The sequence below is a fragment of the Pholcus phalangioides genome, unplaced genomic scaffold (assembly GCF_987345545.1).
Source record: "Pholcus phalangioides strain wild (caught in Gottingen) unplaced genomic scaffold, Ppha-v1.0 ptg000004l_1, whole genome shotgun sequence".
Classification (NCBI taxonomy): Eukaryota; Metazoa; Arthropoda; class Arachnida; order Araneae; family Pholcidae; genus Pholcus; species Pholcus phalangioides.
The window spans coordinates 38,318,754-38,338,779 of NW_028301597.1; the positions used below are offsets into that span (position 1 = coordinate 38,318,754).

The 20,026-nt window shown below is 34.3% G+C and overlaps 1 protein-coding gene across 2 annotated transcripts in view; it reads left to right on the plus strand.

The window, feature by feature from the left end:
* Positions 1–20,026, plus strand: part of LOC149087387 (atrial natriuretic peptide receptor 1-like) — a 123,908-nt gene that overhangs the window by 72,876 nt on the left and 31,006 nt on the right. For both annotated transcript variants that reach the window (XM_089231466.1, XM_089231467.1), the window contains exons 6-9: positions 1,024–1,159; positions 8,131–8,215; positions 10,421–10,535; positions 14,686–14,757. In XM_089231466.1, coding sequence (XP_089087592.1) covers positions 1,024–1,159; positions 8,131–8,215; positions 10,421–10,535; positions 14,686–14,757 — 408 coding nt within the window. The remainder of the gene's footprint in view (positions 1–1,023; positions 1,160–8,130; positions 8,216–10,420; positions 10,536–14,685; positions 14,758–20,026) is intronic.

Sequence of the window (20,026 nt, forward strand, 5' to 3'; positions counted from 1 at the left end):
ATGAAAGGAAAATGGGAATGGTGATAATATGTGAATAATAAGAATAGGTGAATGCGGATGGATCAGAAAATGAGATTGTGAATGATGGGGAGGTGTGAATGATGAGTATGTGTGAATGATGAGGATATGTGAATGATGAGGATATGTGAATGATGAGGATATGTGAATGATGAGGATATGTGAATGATAAGAATATGTGAATGTGATTGTGAGTGATAAGGATGTGTGAATGATAGGTTTATGTGAATGATGAGGATATGTGTGAATGTGAATGATGAGGATATGTGAATGATGAGGATATGTGAATGATGAGGATATGTGAATGATGAGGATATGTGAATGATGAGGATATGTGAATGATGAGGATATGTGAATGTGAATGATGAGGATGTTGGATGGATGAGAAAGTGTGAATGTGACTGATGTTAGAACTTTTATCCTACGAATGTAAATTTGTTGTAGACAATAACTTTTTCCCCCTTTAGTTTTATTTCTTCGTGTCCATTGTCTAACCGAAAAAGTTCAATCAACAGTCTTATTAAACTGACATTTTCTGACATTGGGGCATTGCCAGCAGCCTTATTCTATGCGCCTCTGCATCTCAAAGTAATTACATGGCTAGTAGTTTAAAAATATGAAGAAAAAAAAAAATCTTGTCGGTATTTTTCTGGTTTTGACTTAGACTTCTTTCTTTTGAACCAAACAAGTCCCCGGGATTTATCACCGATTGTCAATTTCAGCCATTGCTCCGAAGAGGGACGACACCATGTCATACTTTTATTCAAATAAGATAATATTTACATGTATAAAATAATCACATATAAACAATCTCAATAATTACAATTGCACCATAAAATCGTTAATAAAAATGAAAAATATCTATCACAAAATCCTTGATAAATTGACTTAGACTCATCAAAATAACTTTAAATTTGCCCACGAATCCTGCTGTTTTCTTATTCACTTTAATAATTTATGTAATATTTACTGGCCTGAAAACCGTTTTTGTTTTCATTTATGTAGGTAGTGGGCAACTATTATGGTGTAAGTCAAGAGTATGTTGATATTCCCGGGAAATTCATCCGTTGGACCGGAGGAAGGCATCATCCACCACCCGATAAACCGACATGTGGTTTCGATGGATCTCTCTGCGCAGATGGTGACAATTTTCAAATCTAATTCCGTAAAAAAACCAACATCCCAGTTGAATAATTCCAACTCATATATCACTTGAATATTCTAATTCAAATAAATAAATCACATTCATCCATCCAAATAAATGAAAGCACATTTTTGGCAATTCTTCCAATTCATGAACAAATTGGAATTTTTGTTTTATATATGATAACTGGGGACCTGAATTAAAGACATATTTGAGAAGTTTCAGAAATTGAAAATATATTTAGCATGTTTTCTTTGTAATTAATGTAAATTTCCAATAAATTAACTTTTCAATTCATACAAATTAATTTAATAAAAAATACAATTTTAATTAAAAATTAGTAATTATGATTTTGAGAAACTTCATATGATATAACAATTTAAAAAAATCCTTTTTTTAAATTAAAAAAATTATTTTTGTTAAATAGGCAGGGAAAAAAATTTCCAGATCAAAAATCAGAATAAAATTTCCTAAGATTTTCATATTTAGGAAGTCATAAAAAAATAAAATTTCTGCGTAAGAATTTGAAAACAAAATACTATGACACTCATAAGACAATTTTTTGTTTTCAAAAATGTTGATTTCATACAAAAATGTGCAAGAAAGTTAATTAGAAAAGATTTTTTTTAAACAAAGCGTTGTGCTCAAATGCAACGTCAGTCAAAAATGTGTTAGGCCTAAATAAATTCTAATTCGTATCAGTTAAGGGGGTTGGTGCACGCAAATTTTCCAAAATCACATTTTCAAATTTTTTAATTTTCAAATATGAAACTTTCTACGTCCAAATATGTGTTCACGTTTTTGTTTTACCTGTACTACAAATATTTTTAAAATATTTCAATATAAACTGCTGGCAGGCATTATATATACTAATACTTTCCACTATATAAAATGCTCTTTTCTCAAAACTAAGTTTTTTGTTAGATAAGAAAAATTTTTTCAAACACCCCACATTCAAATGTCTTGAAACTTTGCGTCTCCCACACCACACCTTGGTGTTACATACTTTAACAAGAGGAATTTTAATTAAAATTATTTAAAATTTTTTGTGGCACAAAATATGGGTACATTTTGGTGATTTTTGGAAAAAGTGCATGTTGCTGTGAAGTTAAAATTCGAAAAAAAAACCAACAATTAAAACCCTAAAAGCACGTGTTAAATTATATAAAATTATCCATAGCGTTTAGGAAAAAATATTGAGTGCCTACAGTGAACAGAAAATTCTTAGCTGTTGCTTAAATGAAGGGGATTTTTCCCACAGGATAGCATGAGAAACAAAAATCATGCACAAACCCCCTTTAAATAATTCCAGTTCATTTCAGTTAAATTATTCTTATTCAAAAATTGGTCAATATTATATCAATTGGTGGCCGAAAACTTTTTCTCATTAGAATCAAGCAGGTTTAGAAAAAACCAAAAATATTCTATACTTTTGAAATTTTTCAGAATAAAACCCATGCTTGTAGCGCACATTAGTAATAAGTAAATATCTGAATATCATTAAAAAATCACATTTTATCGTCATGATAATTATTTAAATGAAAAATATCGAATTTTTTAAATATACGAATACATTTTCCGATTGCTTACATCCGAAATCATAATGAAAACCCGTTAGAGTATAGACAATATATTTTTTTAGATATTTTCTTAAATGAAGAATATATTATCTAATATCGATGCATTGGATATATATCATTATTGAAATCATTTTATGTTGGTTATTTATGTATTGAAGCAATACATAAATTTGCTTCAGATTATAAAACAGTATACACGTTCGCATTATCAATAGTCATGGAAAAAGTACTGAGATAAAATAAAGAATAATGTATTTCAGATATATCCCCCCTAATCGGACACATAGTAATAATGTTTTTATACATTTAAAACGATGTGAAAAAAAATTAAACCCTTCTCGCTGCTAAATAAATTTGTCCATAATTTTGATTTCATTTCTACGATACACTGGGACCGTTCAAGTATTACGTCATCAACGATGGGGGGGGGGGATTTCCGATTTGCTGACTTTTGATGACAGGGGGGGGGGGTTGGGTAATGCTTACGTCAGCAACCACCCTTTATGAAAATATGAGTTAGGATTGAGAGGGGCAGAGCTGATGACGAAATTTTGCTGACAAGGGGGAGGAGGGGGTCAGCGTTTTGCTGACTTTTTCTGACGGGGGGAGTCAAAAATGGCTAAAAATTTGCTTACGTAATACTTGAACGGCCCCATTACAGTTACAAAAGCCATTAATTTCAGGAGGAACTATTTTAATACATTTCAGTATAATTTTAAATTTTTTTCTTAAGAAGAGAAAGCGTTAGATATTACAATTTCACTGTTGCAAATCTCTTCGATTTTAAATTAAAAGTATTCACATGAAACATGATTAAAAAAAAATTAATCAAACTGATCAGTAATTAAGTTCCTGGGATGATTGATCCAATTTCACAACTTTATTTTCACATCGCATTTTATTCAGCGAGAATTTTCCGAGCCGTAATTACTAGTAGCATGCACACGTACCGCCCACGAAAACAGTGTCTTTGAGTTGTAACACTTTTAATGAGCAAAAAAAAGCTATTTTTAGCGAAGATCAACAAGGCGAACTCGTGCTCGTCCTTCATGTTGAGAACATGTGCACAACGGCCAGAAGCTAAATTAAACTTTTCTTCTTCTTTTCTTTGCCTTTGATATAAATCCGAGTTTATTTAGAGTGTCCTCTTTTATGTTTCGGGAACACGTTCTATAATTCCCGAATAAAGATTATTTTCTTACATCATGTCGAAAGAGTAATGTTATATGTATAAAGTCTAATTCAAATTGTTTGTCTACAGAAATATTTTTAAAACCGTTGACATCAGATACACGTATATTGACAATTGCAAAAAGTTTCCAAAAATGGCATGCAATGTTTTTTAAATATAGTATTTTTTTAGGGCTCATATACATTAAAAAATAGTAATAATAACTTTTTATATACTCCTCGTGTGTTAAAATTTTCAATTGGTGAAATGTAGATTATGCACCAAAAAATTATTTACAGAAAATTCCATAATTCCAAATGCAATATCTATGGGGATATTCGACTGTGAAGTTTTCAGCATTTCTCGCTTATGATTCAGGGTGTTGCTCACAAATTGCGAAAGTATACATTAAATCCAAAGAAGTAAAAATTCTGAGGGGAAATATAACCGTAGATGCACCTGAAAAAAAATATAATAATTTTGCAATTTAATAATTTTAATAATAAAACCCTTCCAGTGAAGTTATATTGCAAACGTAACTTTATTTTTCTTTGTGTTTCTCACGTGACTTGTAGTTTGTAGTTGGAAACAACAATGCAACCTGCATTTTTCATGAAGGGACATTCAAAACGCCTTATCTTCTGTTTTTCATTTAACTTCTGAATCTTCAAAAGACTGAATAATTATTTTTTTTTTATCATTCGCATACACAAAATAATTTTGTCTATGGGAGAATAGAAAAATTATTAGGGGCCATTCAAGTATTACGTAAGCAGATCTTCAGCCATTTTTGACCCCTCTCCCCATTGTCAGCAGAAGTCAGTAAAACACTGACCCCCCCCCCCTTCCCCCCGTCAGCAAAATTTCGTCAGCAGCTTAGAATATTTCATATCTTCAAAAAAATAGGGTGGTTGATGATGTAATCAACCTTCAAACCCCCCTCCCTCCTTGTCATCAAAAGTCAGCAAATCCGAACCCCCCCCCCCCCGATGCTGATGTTATACTTGAATACCTCTTGAAACACACCATGAAAATCGTAATCAATTGTTTAGATTGTTTCATTTGTGTGCAGTCCCTACGAAGGGAGATACTCAATCCAAAACAAACTTGCCAACGTAGCGATAAGGTGTCAATCCTTTGTGATTTTTCATATCCACTATACCGATAAACATCGCAACTGGCGTCACGCATTCTTCATCTTGCCACCCCTTGAGAAAGAAATGCATCTGGATAATCTTCATTTCAGTATCTTTCAAGCTAGTTCTTTACGTGTGTTTGACAAACTTGTGATGTATTCTACTTTTTTCTTCACTCTATATCATTTATCAAAGTTTCCGTAGGGTCGAAATGACCCCACCTCACCACTTGCGTGAGTGTTTTTTTGTCTGACGGCAGGAGTGTTCAGATTGAAATGCCGTAACGAAAGAGCGCCAGTTTTCGCGATAACAGCTTCAAATTAGTCGTGAAACATCAGATATCCGAAGTGAGGATGAGGATAGTGTTGTTAGTGAATTGTACCTAAGGATCTGTGTGATCAACATGTCATAGTGTTGTTTATACGTACTGTATTTCCGACTTAAAAAAATACTAATTTTGGTACTTCTGAAAATATAGTAAATAATATTTTAAGTTGTAAATTTTATTTTCTGAGTACATTTTGAACATATGTGTTCAATGTTTAATCACGAAAGTTGCGTTCAAAACATTTAATAAATAATTATAAAAAAAATTCATAAGTAATGTACCCCTCCATTTTTTTCGAATTTGTGTCTTGATAAAAGAAAATTTTTGGGAAAATAATTTAAGAAATTGGAAAAAATTATTTAATGACGCTACAGCAACAGATGAATGAAGTCGAGTAAAAAAATCAACTACTTTTATGAAGACTCTTTTTGATAATTTGTAAAATTCGTTAATACATGTTGGGGTCAAAATCACCCCACGATGTCAGTTACGTACAGAATTTTCACAACACCAGTTGAGGGTTAAATATGGAATATTTTGCAAATCAGGTTTTGGAGCAGGTTCCAAAATGTTTTAAAAATTTTTGGCCGCCCCCCCTCTTGTCAGCAAAACTCTGACCCTCCCCCCTTGTCAGTAAAATTTCGTCATCAGCTCTGCCCCTCTGAATCCTAACGCATATTGGTGGGATCAGAGACGTACACAAGGGGCGCATAAGGGGCTCGTGCACCCCCCCCCCCCCCAACGATCAAAAATTTATTTTTTTTAATGCAAAAAATATTTTTTAATTGAAATTTCGGAAGAAAACACTTTTATATGTTAATATAATCAATTTCTGTTAATTTCAATGTTATTCTTTGCAGGCTATGAACTCAAAAAATGTATCTTTAATAAATACATTGTGACCCACCCTCTAAGCCATATGATGATAAATTGCATAAAAGCCCTTGGCACCGGCATGGCCAACCAAATATGGCCCTGGGGGTCATATTTGGGCCCTCCTCAAACTTCATTTTGTGAAAATGAATTAAGCGGCACATTTACAGATCGCTTAAGTGTCCGGTGGTACAATTCTAGAGCATTTAAGCGGCCCGTAGCATATTTTCAAATCACTAAAATGACCCGGGACACAGCTCCAGAACAGAGAGTAAGATGCCATTAAGAATATTTTCATAAAGGGAGGTTGATGACGTAAGCATTATCCGAATAATCCCCCTCCCTCCTTGTCATCAAAAGTCAACAAATCGGAACCCCCCCCCCCCATCGATTCTGACGTAATACTTGAATGACCCATTACTAGAAGTACATTCTTACGGTTGCAGAGATAGTCCTGTGGGCAAACAAGTTTGATCACCCTGTATATACAAGGTATTACTTTCCGAATAACACATAAAAATTATGGGAGAATTTCGTACTTTTGTAATCCAACATGTGTGCGTGTAAGCAATCTGAAATGGGTATCCGAGGAGGCCTTGGTGAAATTTACGTGCTATTCGAAAATGATCAGTTACTTGAATGGGTTTTTCTTTTTTTCTGTGCAGCTACCAGTGCCAAACCGCAAATGCATCTCATAAAAAACCTTCTGAACATCTTTTAACCAACCAATATTCGCCGCAATATGTCACTTTTTTATCGATTGGTGCAGCCATCCGACTTTTGAGAGCAGGCAAACATTCAACGCCATACTTATATAAACACGAAAATTCAAGAGTCTTTCACTTTCGCTTACAATAGGGGTGGCCAACACGCTGCACCGTTGTCAAAAGAAGCACGCCATGATATCAGGAATGACACGCGACCTCTGTTCAAATATTGATAAATTCTATTCCATTTCTGCCATCAAAAAGAAATTCTCTCCAACATTTGAACTACCCTTTTCTTATGAATAATGAATGGTCTTGTAGGCAGCCCAATCTATATTTAGTATGGTAGGCAGTCCGAAAATAATAATTATGCGAGTACAATACGTTCCTGTTCGGTTTTTCATGTTTGGGCATAGTTGCTGGACGACCCAATGTACGAGATTCAGGATCGGCTGCATAGGGGGAACATGCTTTGTGACTTACCATGTATATTCATGAATTCTTAAAAGGACGGGGAGCTAAGTCCTCTCAGAAAGTTTATTGCAGATAGGGTTTGGGCCAATCCTACTGAGTCCGGGTTCTAGTGTCTATGCCCAAAAGGTAAGATGAACTTCTACCGATATGTCTTCACAATCATACACAATATGCATTGCGATTATCGAATTTATAGTTCAAAAATAAAGCAAACAAACTCAAAAGAGTGACAAACTGAACATTTTTACGGAAAAAAATGAGAGAACCGTTGAACAATATATTGCAGGAAAGGAAAGAATGCTCATGTCCCGTAAAAAACGGGACTTCTAGCCTGAGTATTAAAATCAGTGGAGTGGCACACGCATAAGAAATAATGTTGATTGCGGCACGGCTTGGAAATAAGTTGGCCACCCCTGGTTTACAATATGGAAGCAGATGGCAAAACTTCTCGAACACGGAACACGCATAAATATGAAAATTCCCCAACGGAATATTTACGATTCACTTGTACGGTGAGTTTTCGCTGTAGGGATGAATATGATGTCTGACGCTCACTGTAGCCAGACAAATCTTAACACCAAAGTCAGCACGATTCCGTCTCTACGTTGTTCTCTTTTTAATTGATGGGCTCTCAAATATAATGAAATTAATTTTTGAACACATATAAGTTTATTTTATTCGATTTTAATTGTCTTTCAGATTCGTTCCCGCAGTTTGCTGTTGTAACTGGTGTTATACTCACTATGCTTGTCGTGTTCGCTATAATATCTATTTTTCTTTACCGGTGAGTTGGTGGTTATTATTCAAATGATGTTCCGATAGTTAAAATTGCTGTTTTTGTAGCGTAAAATTTTTTAAAGCGTTGACATATTAATATAACTCAGACTTATTCGATCAAATTGCCTCCAATAATAGCTCTTTGATCAAAGTAATGCTACTTAGTGCTATTGTTGCAATAAAAAAGACATTGGTGGATGCAAGTCGGTTCAATAAATAATCGATATATTATTTCTGATGGAAGTTTTGGTATGGATAATTCCGATGAGAATTATATACAATGATTTTGAAGGAAGGCGATAAAATAATTCTGAGGAAAACCAATTGTACAATTCTCATGACAGTTCATTAATGCAGATGAAAGTTGGCATAACAATTCTGATGGAAGTAGTACAATAATCATGATGGGGGGGACTTGATACAATAATTGTTATGGAAAGTGATAAAATAGTTCTTGAGGAAATCAAAAATAAAACAATCCTTATAGAAGTCCTCGATGAAATAATTCTGATGAAAGTATGTATAATAATGCTAATGAAGTATGCCCAATAATTGTGCATTTATTTTGCATACAATAATTCTGATGGAAGATGACAAAATAAAATAATTTCCATATAAATGTCTACGATAAAATAATTCTTGGAACGATAATATGAATTTAAACGATAAATAATTCGTGGAAGTCCACGATAAAATAGTTAATCTGATGGAAGTCAACGATACAATAATGTCTGTACAATAATTTTGATGAAAGTCGGGGCATTATTTCTACATGCAACAGTTCTGATGGAAGCTGATAAATAATTGTCATGGGAATCTACGATGAAATAATTGTTATGAAAATCAACGATACAATACTTCTAATGGAAGTTGGTGCAATAATTTCGACGAAAATCCATCAAATTAAATCCATTCAAATTAATAAAATTCAATAAGAATAGAATTTCATATTATTGTTACGAAAAATATCGGTACCACAATTTCTTGAAATCCCTCGGGACAGTAACCTCCTGTTTCCAAACCAGAAGTGTAAAGATAATCACTCGAATCATGTGGAAAGATTGAGAAAGTCTTCGTTGCGCTCTATACGGTGGCGCCACCAGACTGGTACCACGATAGAATTTCTGGAAAATCTATCTTTAGAAACGATGGGAAGAATAGTGAGAGGGCGGAGTTGTGTTGTTGTTTTATCCTCAACGCGAGTTTCTTATTTGTGAAAAATTGTAAACAGCTGTTTTCTCTGTGAATAAATCTGTGACGTCCTCTGCTTATTTCAAGAACCAGTGAGAAATTATCCGGAACAATATTATTCTGATGGGAGACCATTCAATAATTCACATGAAAGCCGGTGCGTTATTACTGATGAAAGCCGATACAATAATTCTGATAAAAATCCGTATAATAATTCTGATAAACGTCGAAGAAAATCCATCTGACTTGATAGAATGATAGTCGGTAAAATAATTCTGATGAAAGCATGGATAAAAACAAATGGATTGTGATCGAGTTTAGAATCTGTGCTTTTATTTGGCAGTAGTCATTGCCGTCTTAACGCATGGGCCCAACCGGGCACTGCCTGGAAGGCCTCAAGAGGGCTCCAGAACGGGGCCACCCACAAAAATGAGATCTGGTTGAAAATTTCTAGAATTAACAAAGTGGGGCCTCAGAAAAATCACTTGGTTCGGGGGGTTCACGATGCTCTTAAGACGGCCCTGGCAGTAGCTAATGACTTTGTTCGCTACTGCCGCATTGTAATATGAATCGAATCATAAAAGTTTGATAATGCATTCTGAAAGGAGAAATTATGAAGATTGTTTTAATAAAAGACAATGAAAAAGAATAGGACACAAACGAATTCAAAAGCTGATTTTTCTCACCTTTCTTGTAGCCGAATATTTTGTCATGAAGAAAGAATTACAGATGATAAAGTAAACCTTGTAAAGTATTTCAGAAAACACTCTAGAAAATTGTTTTAGACATATAACTAAAATAAACAAATTATTCAAAAACTAAGCAGGAAATTACGTTTTTTAATTATATGCACTTAAGGTAAATATGAACCCCCCCCCCCCAATCCCTCAAACGAGTAAATCTACGTAATCCATACGTCCACGAATCCCTCTGTCCCAATGTGGCCCGGTCTACCCAAGTACTTTATACATTTATATTTTATATTAATATTCATAAATTGTGTTCGTTAATTAATTAACAGGCATTTCAAACTGGAAACTGAGTTGGCATCGATGACCTGGAAAATTCGTTACGAGGATATCGCAACTACAAAGAGAGGCGGTCGTAGGAGACATGGGTCTCGTCTAAGCTTTGCGGTAATTTACTGAATTATAATAAGAATAATGAAAAATATACAGGGTGATTCTGAATTCATGGCACAAATTTTAAGAGGTAATACAAGACACCTAAGCAAGCATTTTTCATCATAGAATGTGCGATCGAATCGCAGAAGCAAACACGGTAGACGGTGTTTTAGGGGAATGCACAACAGCAATTCACCAAAAGAACGTTCATTTTCCGAAGTATTTTCCATGATATGTGCTATCACTCGATGGTACAGGGGTTGTAATGTGGTAGCGCCCCCCCCCCCTCATGGTGCAACCTGGATAACGCAAAATTTACCACGAGACATTATACGGCCTGCCATTGTTTGCCGTAGGACCTCTGTGGTCCTCATGCGAATAAAAACCAAGCTTCGATTCAATGCGAAGGTGCATATGCAACAATAAAAACTAACCTTTTTTTAAACCAAAGTTTGGTTTTTATTCGTGTGTGGACCAAACAATGACAAGCCAGACGAGAATCCAGAAAAATGTGCTTTGAGGCAATCCAATGTGTGTAGATCCGTTTTATTGCTCTGTAAAAGACGGGACACAGCAATTTTTTCCATATTATTCAGCTCTTGGGAGGAGTGACCGCCTCCCAAGAGTGGACCCTCCCTCCCCATTTCTAGATCCTTGCTGTGACATCCGCTACAGATGAATCCGCAAAATCTGCCACTGTGACCCGTGGCAGATTTTGCGTTACCCAGGTCGCGCCACGAGGAAGCCTACTACATTACAACCCCTTACACCTTCGAATGATTGATAGCAGATATCCAAACAAATAAGTCGGAAGAATACAATATTTTCTTTTGGTGAAGTGTTGTTTTGCACTCTCCAAAAACACCCTCTACCGCGTTTGCTATTGCAATTCGATCACACATTCTATGACCAAAAATGCTTGTTTAGCTGTCTTTTATCACTTCTTAAAGTTTGTCACTTTAATTTAGAATTACTCTATATATTACTGTCTATCATTTATATGATTACTGAAATTGAATTGCCAAATCTTTGATATTGATTGATGGACCTACAGTGGATCTAACTCATACCTAGTACATGTATTGTTTGTCGAAGGTAAGTCATATTTTCTTGTATTACAGAGTACATAAACATTAAACTATTTAGAAATTATCTTTAAATTTTTAAAGTGATCTGAGACACTTATCATGTTAAACAATAGGATCCTAAAAAAGAGGTAAATAAATTTTTATTTGCCCAAACTTACTTTTCAATGTAAAACAAATGCTGTTTTGCATCTTGCATGATATTTGTGGAATTTAATGAGGTTGAGCTAAGCGCTCAGAGGTGCGACCACGAGGTGAAACTCATGCTTAACGTCGTAGCCGCATGAAATTTTATACATTTTGGAAAATAGAACAGTGCCAGGAACTGAAAGATGATAATTAACATATGATTCCGGTTAGTCTTAATGCATCCTACCTGAGGATGGCAGTCAAGATTTATCCACCAATAAATGCATTGTCCCGTAAAATGCATTCGCGACGTCTGTTTGTCCCAGATTTTTCTCCACGGAGTCAAAGAACCGGTAAAATTAATAAGACAACCGAATCCCCCAGTGTAACCATAGAAGAAATAATATCAAGAGAAACACTGAAGTAAAACAATATGTTCGATTCCTAATGAGGTACGCAATGTAAGGGCACTGAAATTACTTCAACCCATATACCTACAAAAGTTAATAAGCAAATATATGTGAGGCGTCTCTTGATTATGTTAATGCTCCTGAGATGGACCCTATCAATACACTAGCAATGAGTAGTAACCTTGAGCTCAGGCATTACCTGCAAGAGTTTGTACAATATCCTCTATTGTGAATATCTGAGTACGTATTAACATACAATTTGATTCGATATGAGTTGCCCCCATAAGCATCAATTATCGCGCACGACTAATATAGAAATCCCCATTCCCGGATATTGATTTAGTCTATTTGTCGAACAATGCAACGGGGCTGTCAATCATCATTTCAATATGGGTAGTTAAACAAGCGTATGGAGGTCCATAATCACCCATATAATTTAGAACCAATGGATCGACGGATAAAACTGAAGATCAGGTTTCAATTTATGCAATAGCATTGGTTAATTAAACTTTCGTAATTAGCTATTTAAGTTGAAGCGTTGGGAAATATTGATGAAGTATGGATACCTTCTTAGCTGTATTTGATTTCACAATAATAATTATGTAACGCGTTCAATTTGTTTGCTCAATACGTGTCTCTGCAGAATGGGCTGCGTTTAAATTTCACCTACAGTCGAAGCTCGTTATAACGACCCCATGTTATAGCGAAATGAATGAAAGGTAAATAAATAATGAAAGGTAGGATAAGTCTCAAATGCTTCCACATATTGACTGAACTATGTTTTCCCTCGGGGGCCGCTGTTGTAACGAGCGTCAAATGTATACATCACATTCGACGATTTTAACTTAGTGTTGAAGATTTTAAATAATATGAGACACTTCGGAATGTCGAATGGTGCTCAATGAAGCTATTTGGATCACGTGACATTTTTACTCATTCATCACAGTACAAACAAACAAACAAAGTATCAACATACAAACTGTATGGGTAACCAATGTGGCGACTTCTTTGGCTCTCTTTCGGGAAACAAATCAAGAATGAAGAAATGCATAAATGAATAAATTTTATTTCTTTTGATGAGGGTCTAGATATTCCAAACATATATATTTCTGAAGTTCGAAGTATCGACCTGCCTGCTTATTAGGCGAAACATTATTCAATTTCAGCAGCGAGTTTTCTTCGATGTTATCTTTAGGTCAATATACATTTTTCTAAATCTTACACTATATGAAATATTGCTAATCCAGTACATGAAAAGCTAATCCAGAGCCGTAAAATTTCATTTTCATATTTGGTATTATAAGACTAAAAACGAAGTTGAAATCAATATCTCAGCATATGTATATTCAAACTCAAAAGTAGTTCCGAATTTTTATTTTGTGTTTCTTCGGCTTCTTATTCATGCAAATTGAAGATTTTGGGAGCTCAGAATTCAATTCAATTTTATAAAATTATTGACATGGTTGAAAATCCCAATAAAGTTCCAAATTTCTGCTGTCAAATCAGTATTTCTGACATTGATTTCGATGGGAATCGTCCCATTCTTGTCCCTCAAAGTTATGCTGATGAAGTCTATTCGGAGAGACCGATACGGCTATTGCAATTAATATTGTCGAATATATATACATTATTCCGAGGAATTTATGACAAAATGGAACATGCTGGTGAAAATTGGATTCTCAATGTATAGGCATAAAGCTGAGTAGTGCGACTATATGCTAATGCTAACGTTTCTCTTTGAATTGGAAAAGTTAAGTGGTAATATTTGTATTATTTATGTTATGTTGTGGATCTGCAGCTCGTTGTGGATAAAATTCCTCAAACGTACGCTTGCCGCACATTAGATCTTACAACCCTGTATTCAGAATATTTAAATCATTTACAGTCGCTCTAAAAACAAATAAATGTATACGCATTATCATCATGTGAGCATAAATTCTTGATTCTGAGCACAAATAGAAAGTTTGATCAAAAGTTTTAAAATTCCGTCGTTAACTGTGTAGTTAGACAGCTTCAATAAAAATAAACTCCGCTCTCCGGGAATGACTGCAAAATTAGAGGAATAATAAATGTCAATTTTCTATGTTTCCTAATTTCTTCCGTAAGCATGTATGATCATTTACCAGACAGGATAATATTTATATATTTAATTACTCTCATAAATACTCCAATTTTATTTTTAAGGAAACATATTCATGGTTAAACAGAAAACCGATTTTACGAATATAATTATTTGGAATAGTATGTTTCTATATCGCTAACCAATGAATTAAAATTGACACAAAAAAGATGGACATTTAAGGAGTTTTGAAAATATTTATTTTACGATTCATAAACCCAAGAAATCGTTCTCTTATTATCTTTCAAGATGAATTTGACTGAAAAATATTGGAATTGGGACTTTCTAATAAGCATAATTATCCACTTTATGAAAGGCCCCCGGAAGACTAATATGATGAGAAATTTTTGCGTTTTGCTAAGTTATATTTTAAAAATGGGAAATTAATAAATTAATCTAATTAGTTCTATTATTTTCAGAGTACTATTTCTGATGCGTACTCCATAGCTGATGCCAGTCGTCAAGTTTTCGTGAAAAATGGTTATTACAAGGTAAGAGAGATGAATATTATATAACAAGTTAATGTGATATTTCTTAGATAGCTTAAATTGTACCTAAATTATATATATATACTTGGATATTTGTTTAAAAATACCTGAATATTTTTTTTATTATAAAAAATACATCAGCTTCAGATCTGTGTGTAGGTGATGTAATTTTATACTCAAATATAATTAGACGGTTGCATGGTGACATGGCAAGACTTAAGCTTAAATAAGGCTTTAGGGCACCAAAAAACTAGTCTGAGATTTTAGTCGTCGAAATTTATTTTATTCAAATTTAGGGCTTTGGAAATATTCCTCCAGAAATCCGTTCTCATATCAGTATGTTATTTCACTTAAAACGTCATAATCTACAAAATTAAATTCAACGTCTTTTCATCATGTTAAAATGAAGAAATATGTGAACGCAGGATAAATAACAAAAATTATAATGATGTTTTTTTTTTGAGTATTTGTGTAAAATGATTGAAATTTCTTACGAGTTACAGCATTTCAAGCATAATCATGGATTCGCGTGTTTGCGGGTTCACAAATGTTAGGAATACCACAGGTTTCCCAACAGCAATGCTTCATCACTACCATCAAACACTAGCTTTCTGACACAAAAAGCCATTATGTGCACACTACCCGAAAACGCCCATTCTGTCTTCAATTATCTGAAATGGTGAGCAAGAACATTTGCCATATATTGTATATGTTCTACACCCGAAAAGATAGCATTATTATCCGAGGGAAGAGGGGGCGGTAAAAACTCGCATCACTCTGGGACAGCCGGACATTCCGAAAAAAGGATGGACCGTCCAATCTAGGTCAATGATTCGCCCTTATTTCGCGGTATAGTTCTTTTACTTTGGTCACATTGATCATCATCGGAATCCGATTCTTTCTTCTATTCAGTCCGAGATTACCAAATAGGTACCGTTATATACTTGGGAATGAGTTCCTTTTGAGAAACTTGTGGATTTTCAAGAGGAAATTGGCAGATAGACTTCGTTACGAATTGAATAGCAGGCAACAAAACCTATTTTTTGCACACACACAAAAAAAAACAAGTTTTAGGTTTTAAGAGGAAAAGTTTCACGATTACGAGACGTATCGTGACGTTAGACAGCATCTTTCAAAAAGACGAAAATAATAAAAGTTTTATGTCTACGAGAAATCATGATGGTTCCAGGAATTTCTTATCCGTTTATTCGCAAAATGTGATCTTAAACGTGGTTTTTCTTTCTAGTCACGAGGAACCAATACATAACATTATTACAGACGTGATAATACAATTGATACGCAGAGTGATACGAACAATAAAAATGTTATTTCGTTTAAACTGATTTTTTTATTGCCAATAAAATTTTTATTTGATTATTGACTACCAGTAAAGTTTCCGTTTCGTTATCTGTTAAAAATTTACGGAAACACGCAATTATTCTCGAATACACAAGAGTTTTTTTTTTTAAATTTACATGGATTCGAATTTTTTTTTTTTAGCCGTTGCTAGTTGGCGCGAAGTAAAATAAAGTGTTCCGGACTCTGCCACGAAGATGGGCTGGAAGAGATCTCGGCAACGGGATAAGTCAGCATCTCCTAGAGATAGGAGGCTTCTGCAGTGTTTGCCATAAACGTCATTTAGACTACCTATAAAGTTTGCCACATTTTGAAACATAGCATCTATTTCGTTTCTTCTTATATTGGCGTAGAATCTCCCTGATTGGCTCACAAATACCTCCTCTCTGTCCCACTATGGGTTATAAGCTGGTCCGTCTCAGAAGACGTGGGCCACGGTGGAAAAATCCAATGTCATCCAAGACCAGCAAGCCACGCACACCATGCCACAAGTCAACCAGCAGCAGGATCCCTCATACAACTTCACTCCTCCCCCCACACACACACTTCCCCACTTTTTGTACATGAAATGATATATCAATAGAAAGATATATATGGGGGAACATGGGCAGGTGCAGAGACGCACATCGCCTGCAGGCCACGGCTCACAAATACCGCATAATGATTGGATGTGGGGGCATAAAAATCGCCAATTCTCAGCCCCATCATTTCTTTTCCGCACAGTGATGATACCGGTATGACAAGGAATTTTTTCCCCTGAATATTCTGAGGAAAAATGGACTACTTACTAACGTCACAAACAGACTGTGGAGGCCTTCTATCTACATGGAGATGCTGGATAGGTCCAGTGGCGAAGTTCTGGCGTTCATTCAGTTGGCGCGAAGTAAACGAGCACCGAGCTCTCGCCCTCTTCGTTTTGATTTCTCTACTTAGGTAGAGATATTGATCAGTCAATGTGGCAAAATGGTGGCTTAAAAATCATCGGTGATTTTTTTATATTATATGAAACAGGTATCGTTCTTAAGGTATGAATAAGGTTGAACATCTGATAATTATATTACACAAAAAATAAACTATGGTGAATCTTACAAAAAAATTTTCAGATCATTTAATATAATATTATATGTGGGCATTCCAATATTTCATAATAATCAAATTCAGTGAATAAATGTATCACATAAATTATTCTCACTACTACAATAGAGTATCAGTGCAGTGATTTACATTGTCACAGTTTGCAGAAGTTATAACAACTTTTATAGTTCCAGTCCCTTATACGTTTATGTAATGTATCTTTTGACATATTTAGCCACAGATTATTATTCAAATTTTCAAATTTTTAACTTCGCATAAAGACATGTTTTGAGATGACATCATTCTCTTGGCCAGTCTATTTGTCCAGATACACATTGCATGTAGCCTTCTAGATCGCGGTTTTTTAATCAGAAACGTTCTCTTTATGGGAAGAACTTGATACATACCAATTGATTTGGTCAGTCAAAAACAGTGTTTCTATGCAGAACCTATGCTCCACAGACAGACTTGATAAGATTATTCACCCGTTGTAATTGATATTAATAATATCCATACGGGTTCAAATAAAATTATACCTTTATACTGGGTTTCGTCATATATCATCGTGAAAGATGCAGAAAATTGCTGTCCTAAATACGGACTATCACTAAACTTTGCCAAAAATTGCAATTTAATGCTTTAAACGCAACTTGCTAATTACTACTAAAATTGCTGAAGGGGGTGTGAAATAAAGGGCAGCTACAAATCACAGTATACAAAAATGTATTTCAAGGAAAAAATATTTAAATGATCTGATTGCCATATTTCATTGAGAAAAATATAATGCAGTAAACTGGGGTCTTTTAAGTAATAATCCCTAAAATACGGGCATCACCAGTTGTCATAATAAAAATACCAAAGAAAAAAAATTGAGGGCAAAACTGACAAGTATTTGAGATGAATATTTATCATTTTTGTCATAATTACGATAATATATTTTATATAATAAAAACTCTTATATTCACGACTTTAGCATATGTTAAAAATACAAATAGGGCATCGATGAAAAAAAGGAAAAATATATAAGAACAATCTAAAATATGAAAATTACAGGGAAGTCCCGTAATACGGGACACAAATGGTCCGTCAAATCGACTTCAGCGTTTCGATTCAATAGCTAAAGCCGGGTTTTCCTAGGAGTAGAATTTCTGCGCTGTGTGTAGCGTGAAAATGCTGATCGGTTAAAAACCTGAAATTCAGGTTTTTTTAACCAATCAGCGTTTACACGCTGCAAATGCTGTAGAAACCAGCTCCTAGGAAAACCCGGCTTAAACCACTCCATCAGCTTTACCCCACTCCGAAAACACGTCATTTCAGCACACGCAACACGTCTTCTTTAAAGTTTGCAATAATTAAGTGTTTAAACTCTTGAGACAATAATTTCTCACCAGGAATAAATAAATATATATATTATTATAAATAAACATCAGTGTTGTGTTAAATGAGAAATATTTATTTTAATGGATTTTGATTTATCTTCAATTATACACCTCCGAATATTATTTCGGATTTGTGTTTTTGATTTTATCGGCATTTTCATGTTGTGCTCAAACTTTTGAGACGGACTCGCGTAAATACGATAATTGATTCCTCTCATTTCATCTCAACGTACATATCGCACTGTATATGGATTTTACGGCAAAAAAAAAATTCCGAAACCCATTTAGGAAAACTATTTGAACGCATGAAAAATTTGTTTCTAAAAAATATTGTGATTAAAAAATAATAATAATAAAGAGTACACACTGTCTTATATACAATATAAAGACTTATTAGATTTCTCATCGGATTTGTGCTGCCATCTAGTGACAAAGCTGAACAATCCTAAAGTTAGCTAGTGTTTTATTCCGCCGAAAGATGACAGCACGTATTTGAATAGGCACTCTTACAAAACAATATTTTTTTTGCGATTTTCATCGAATGTTTTGATCGTTCAAACTTTTATTGAATCTATTTTTATCAATAAGTATTCAGTTTTTTATTTTTTGATCTTGACACCATTATCAGGTGGAATGTTTCTACATATAGCTCTTACGAGTTAGAACACCGGGGAATTGATGAATGACATCCTTACGTCGGAGAAGTAAATTCATTGATTACCAATTAATGGAAACTTACTGATGTATATCAAAGTCCAATTGAGGGGTTGTGAGATTGTGTCTCCATCCCTGAGGAAACACGAAAACTTTGTTGTATAGACACGTATGCAGGGTGGATAACATCGACCCTCCCAATAATTACGAGCGTCGTGAAAAAATTATTTGAAAAAGCGTTTTTTTTTTTTGTTTTTTTGAATATTTCGGGATATTCGAGCATTTTGAAGTTTTGTGACGTGTTAGTTTTTTAACGGTTAGATACACGACAAACACCCAACGGAAGTAAATTTCTCCCCCAGCAGAAGGTTGTAAGCTTTTTGAAAATGACTTGGAATATTCAATCCCGTTAGACGACAAGTTCGATCGTCTTCTTTCACGATTGGCGCTTCTCCTCTTTGCGAAGAGCAACGTTGTCATTACGTGTTATCTTCACTCACTATTCTGACAAATTTATCACCAGATTTGTAAAGTGTTAGCTAAATGAGATATATTTGAAAAATTATTTTTCCAAAATCAACACTTTTTTTCGCCAAATGGTGGTAATTTGTTCTCTTTCACTGTCATATAATTTTTTTTCAAAGAAGATGTAAACATTGCATAATGTTTATACTGCGCAATGACTGTTTTTACGTAGTCAATTTAATCAGATTACATGTTTATCAATAAAACATGGCAATATTTTTTTGAGTAATTTTGAACTTTCATCGAAACTTACGCATACAATTAATTTTTAACCCAAACTGTTA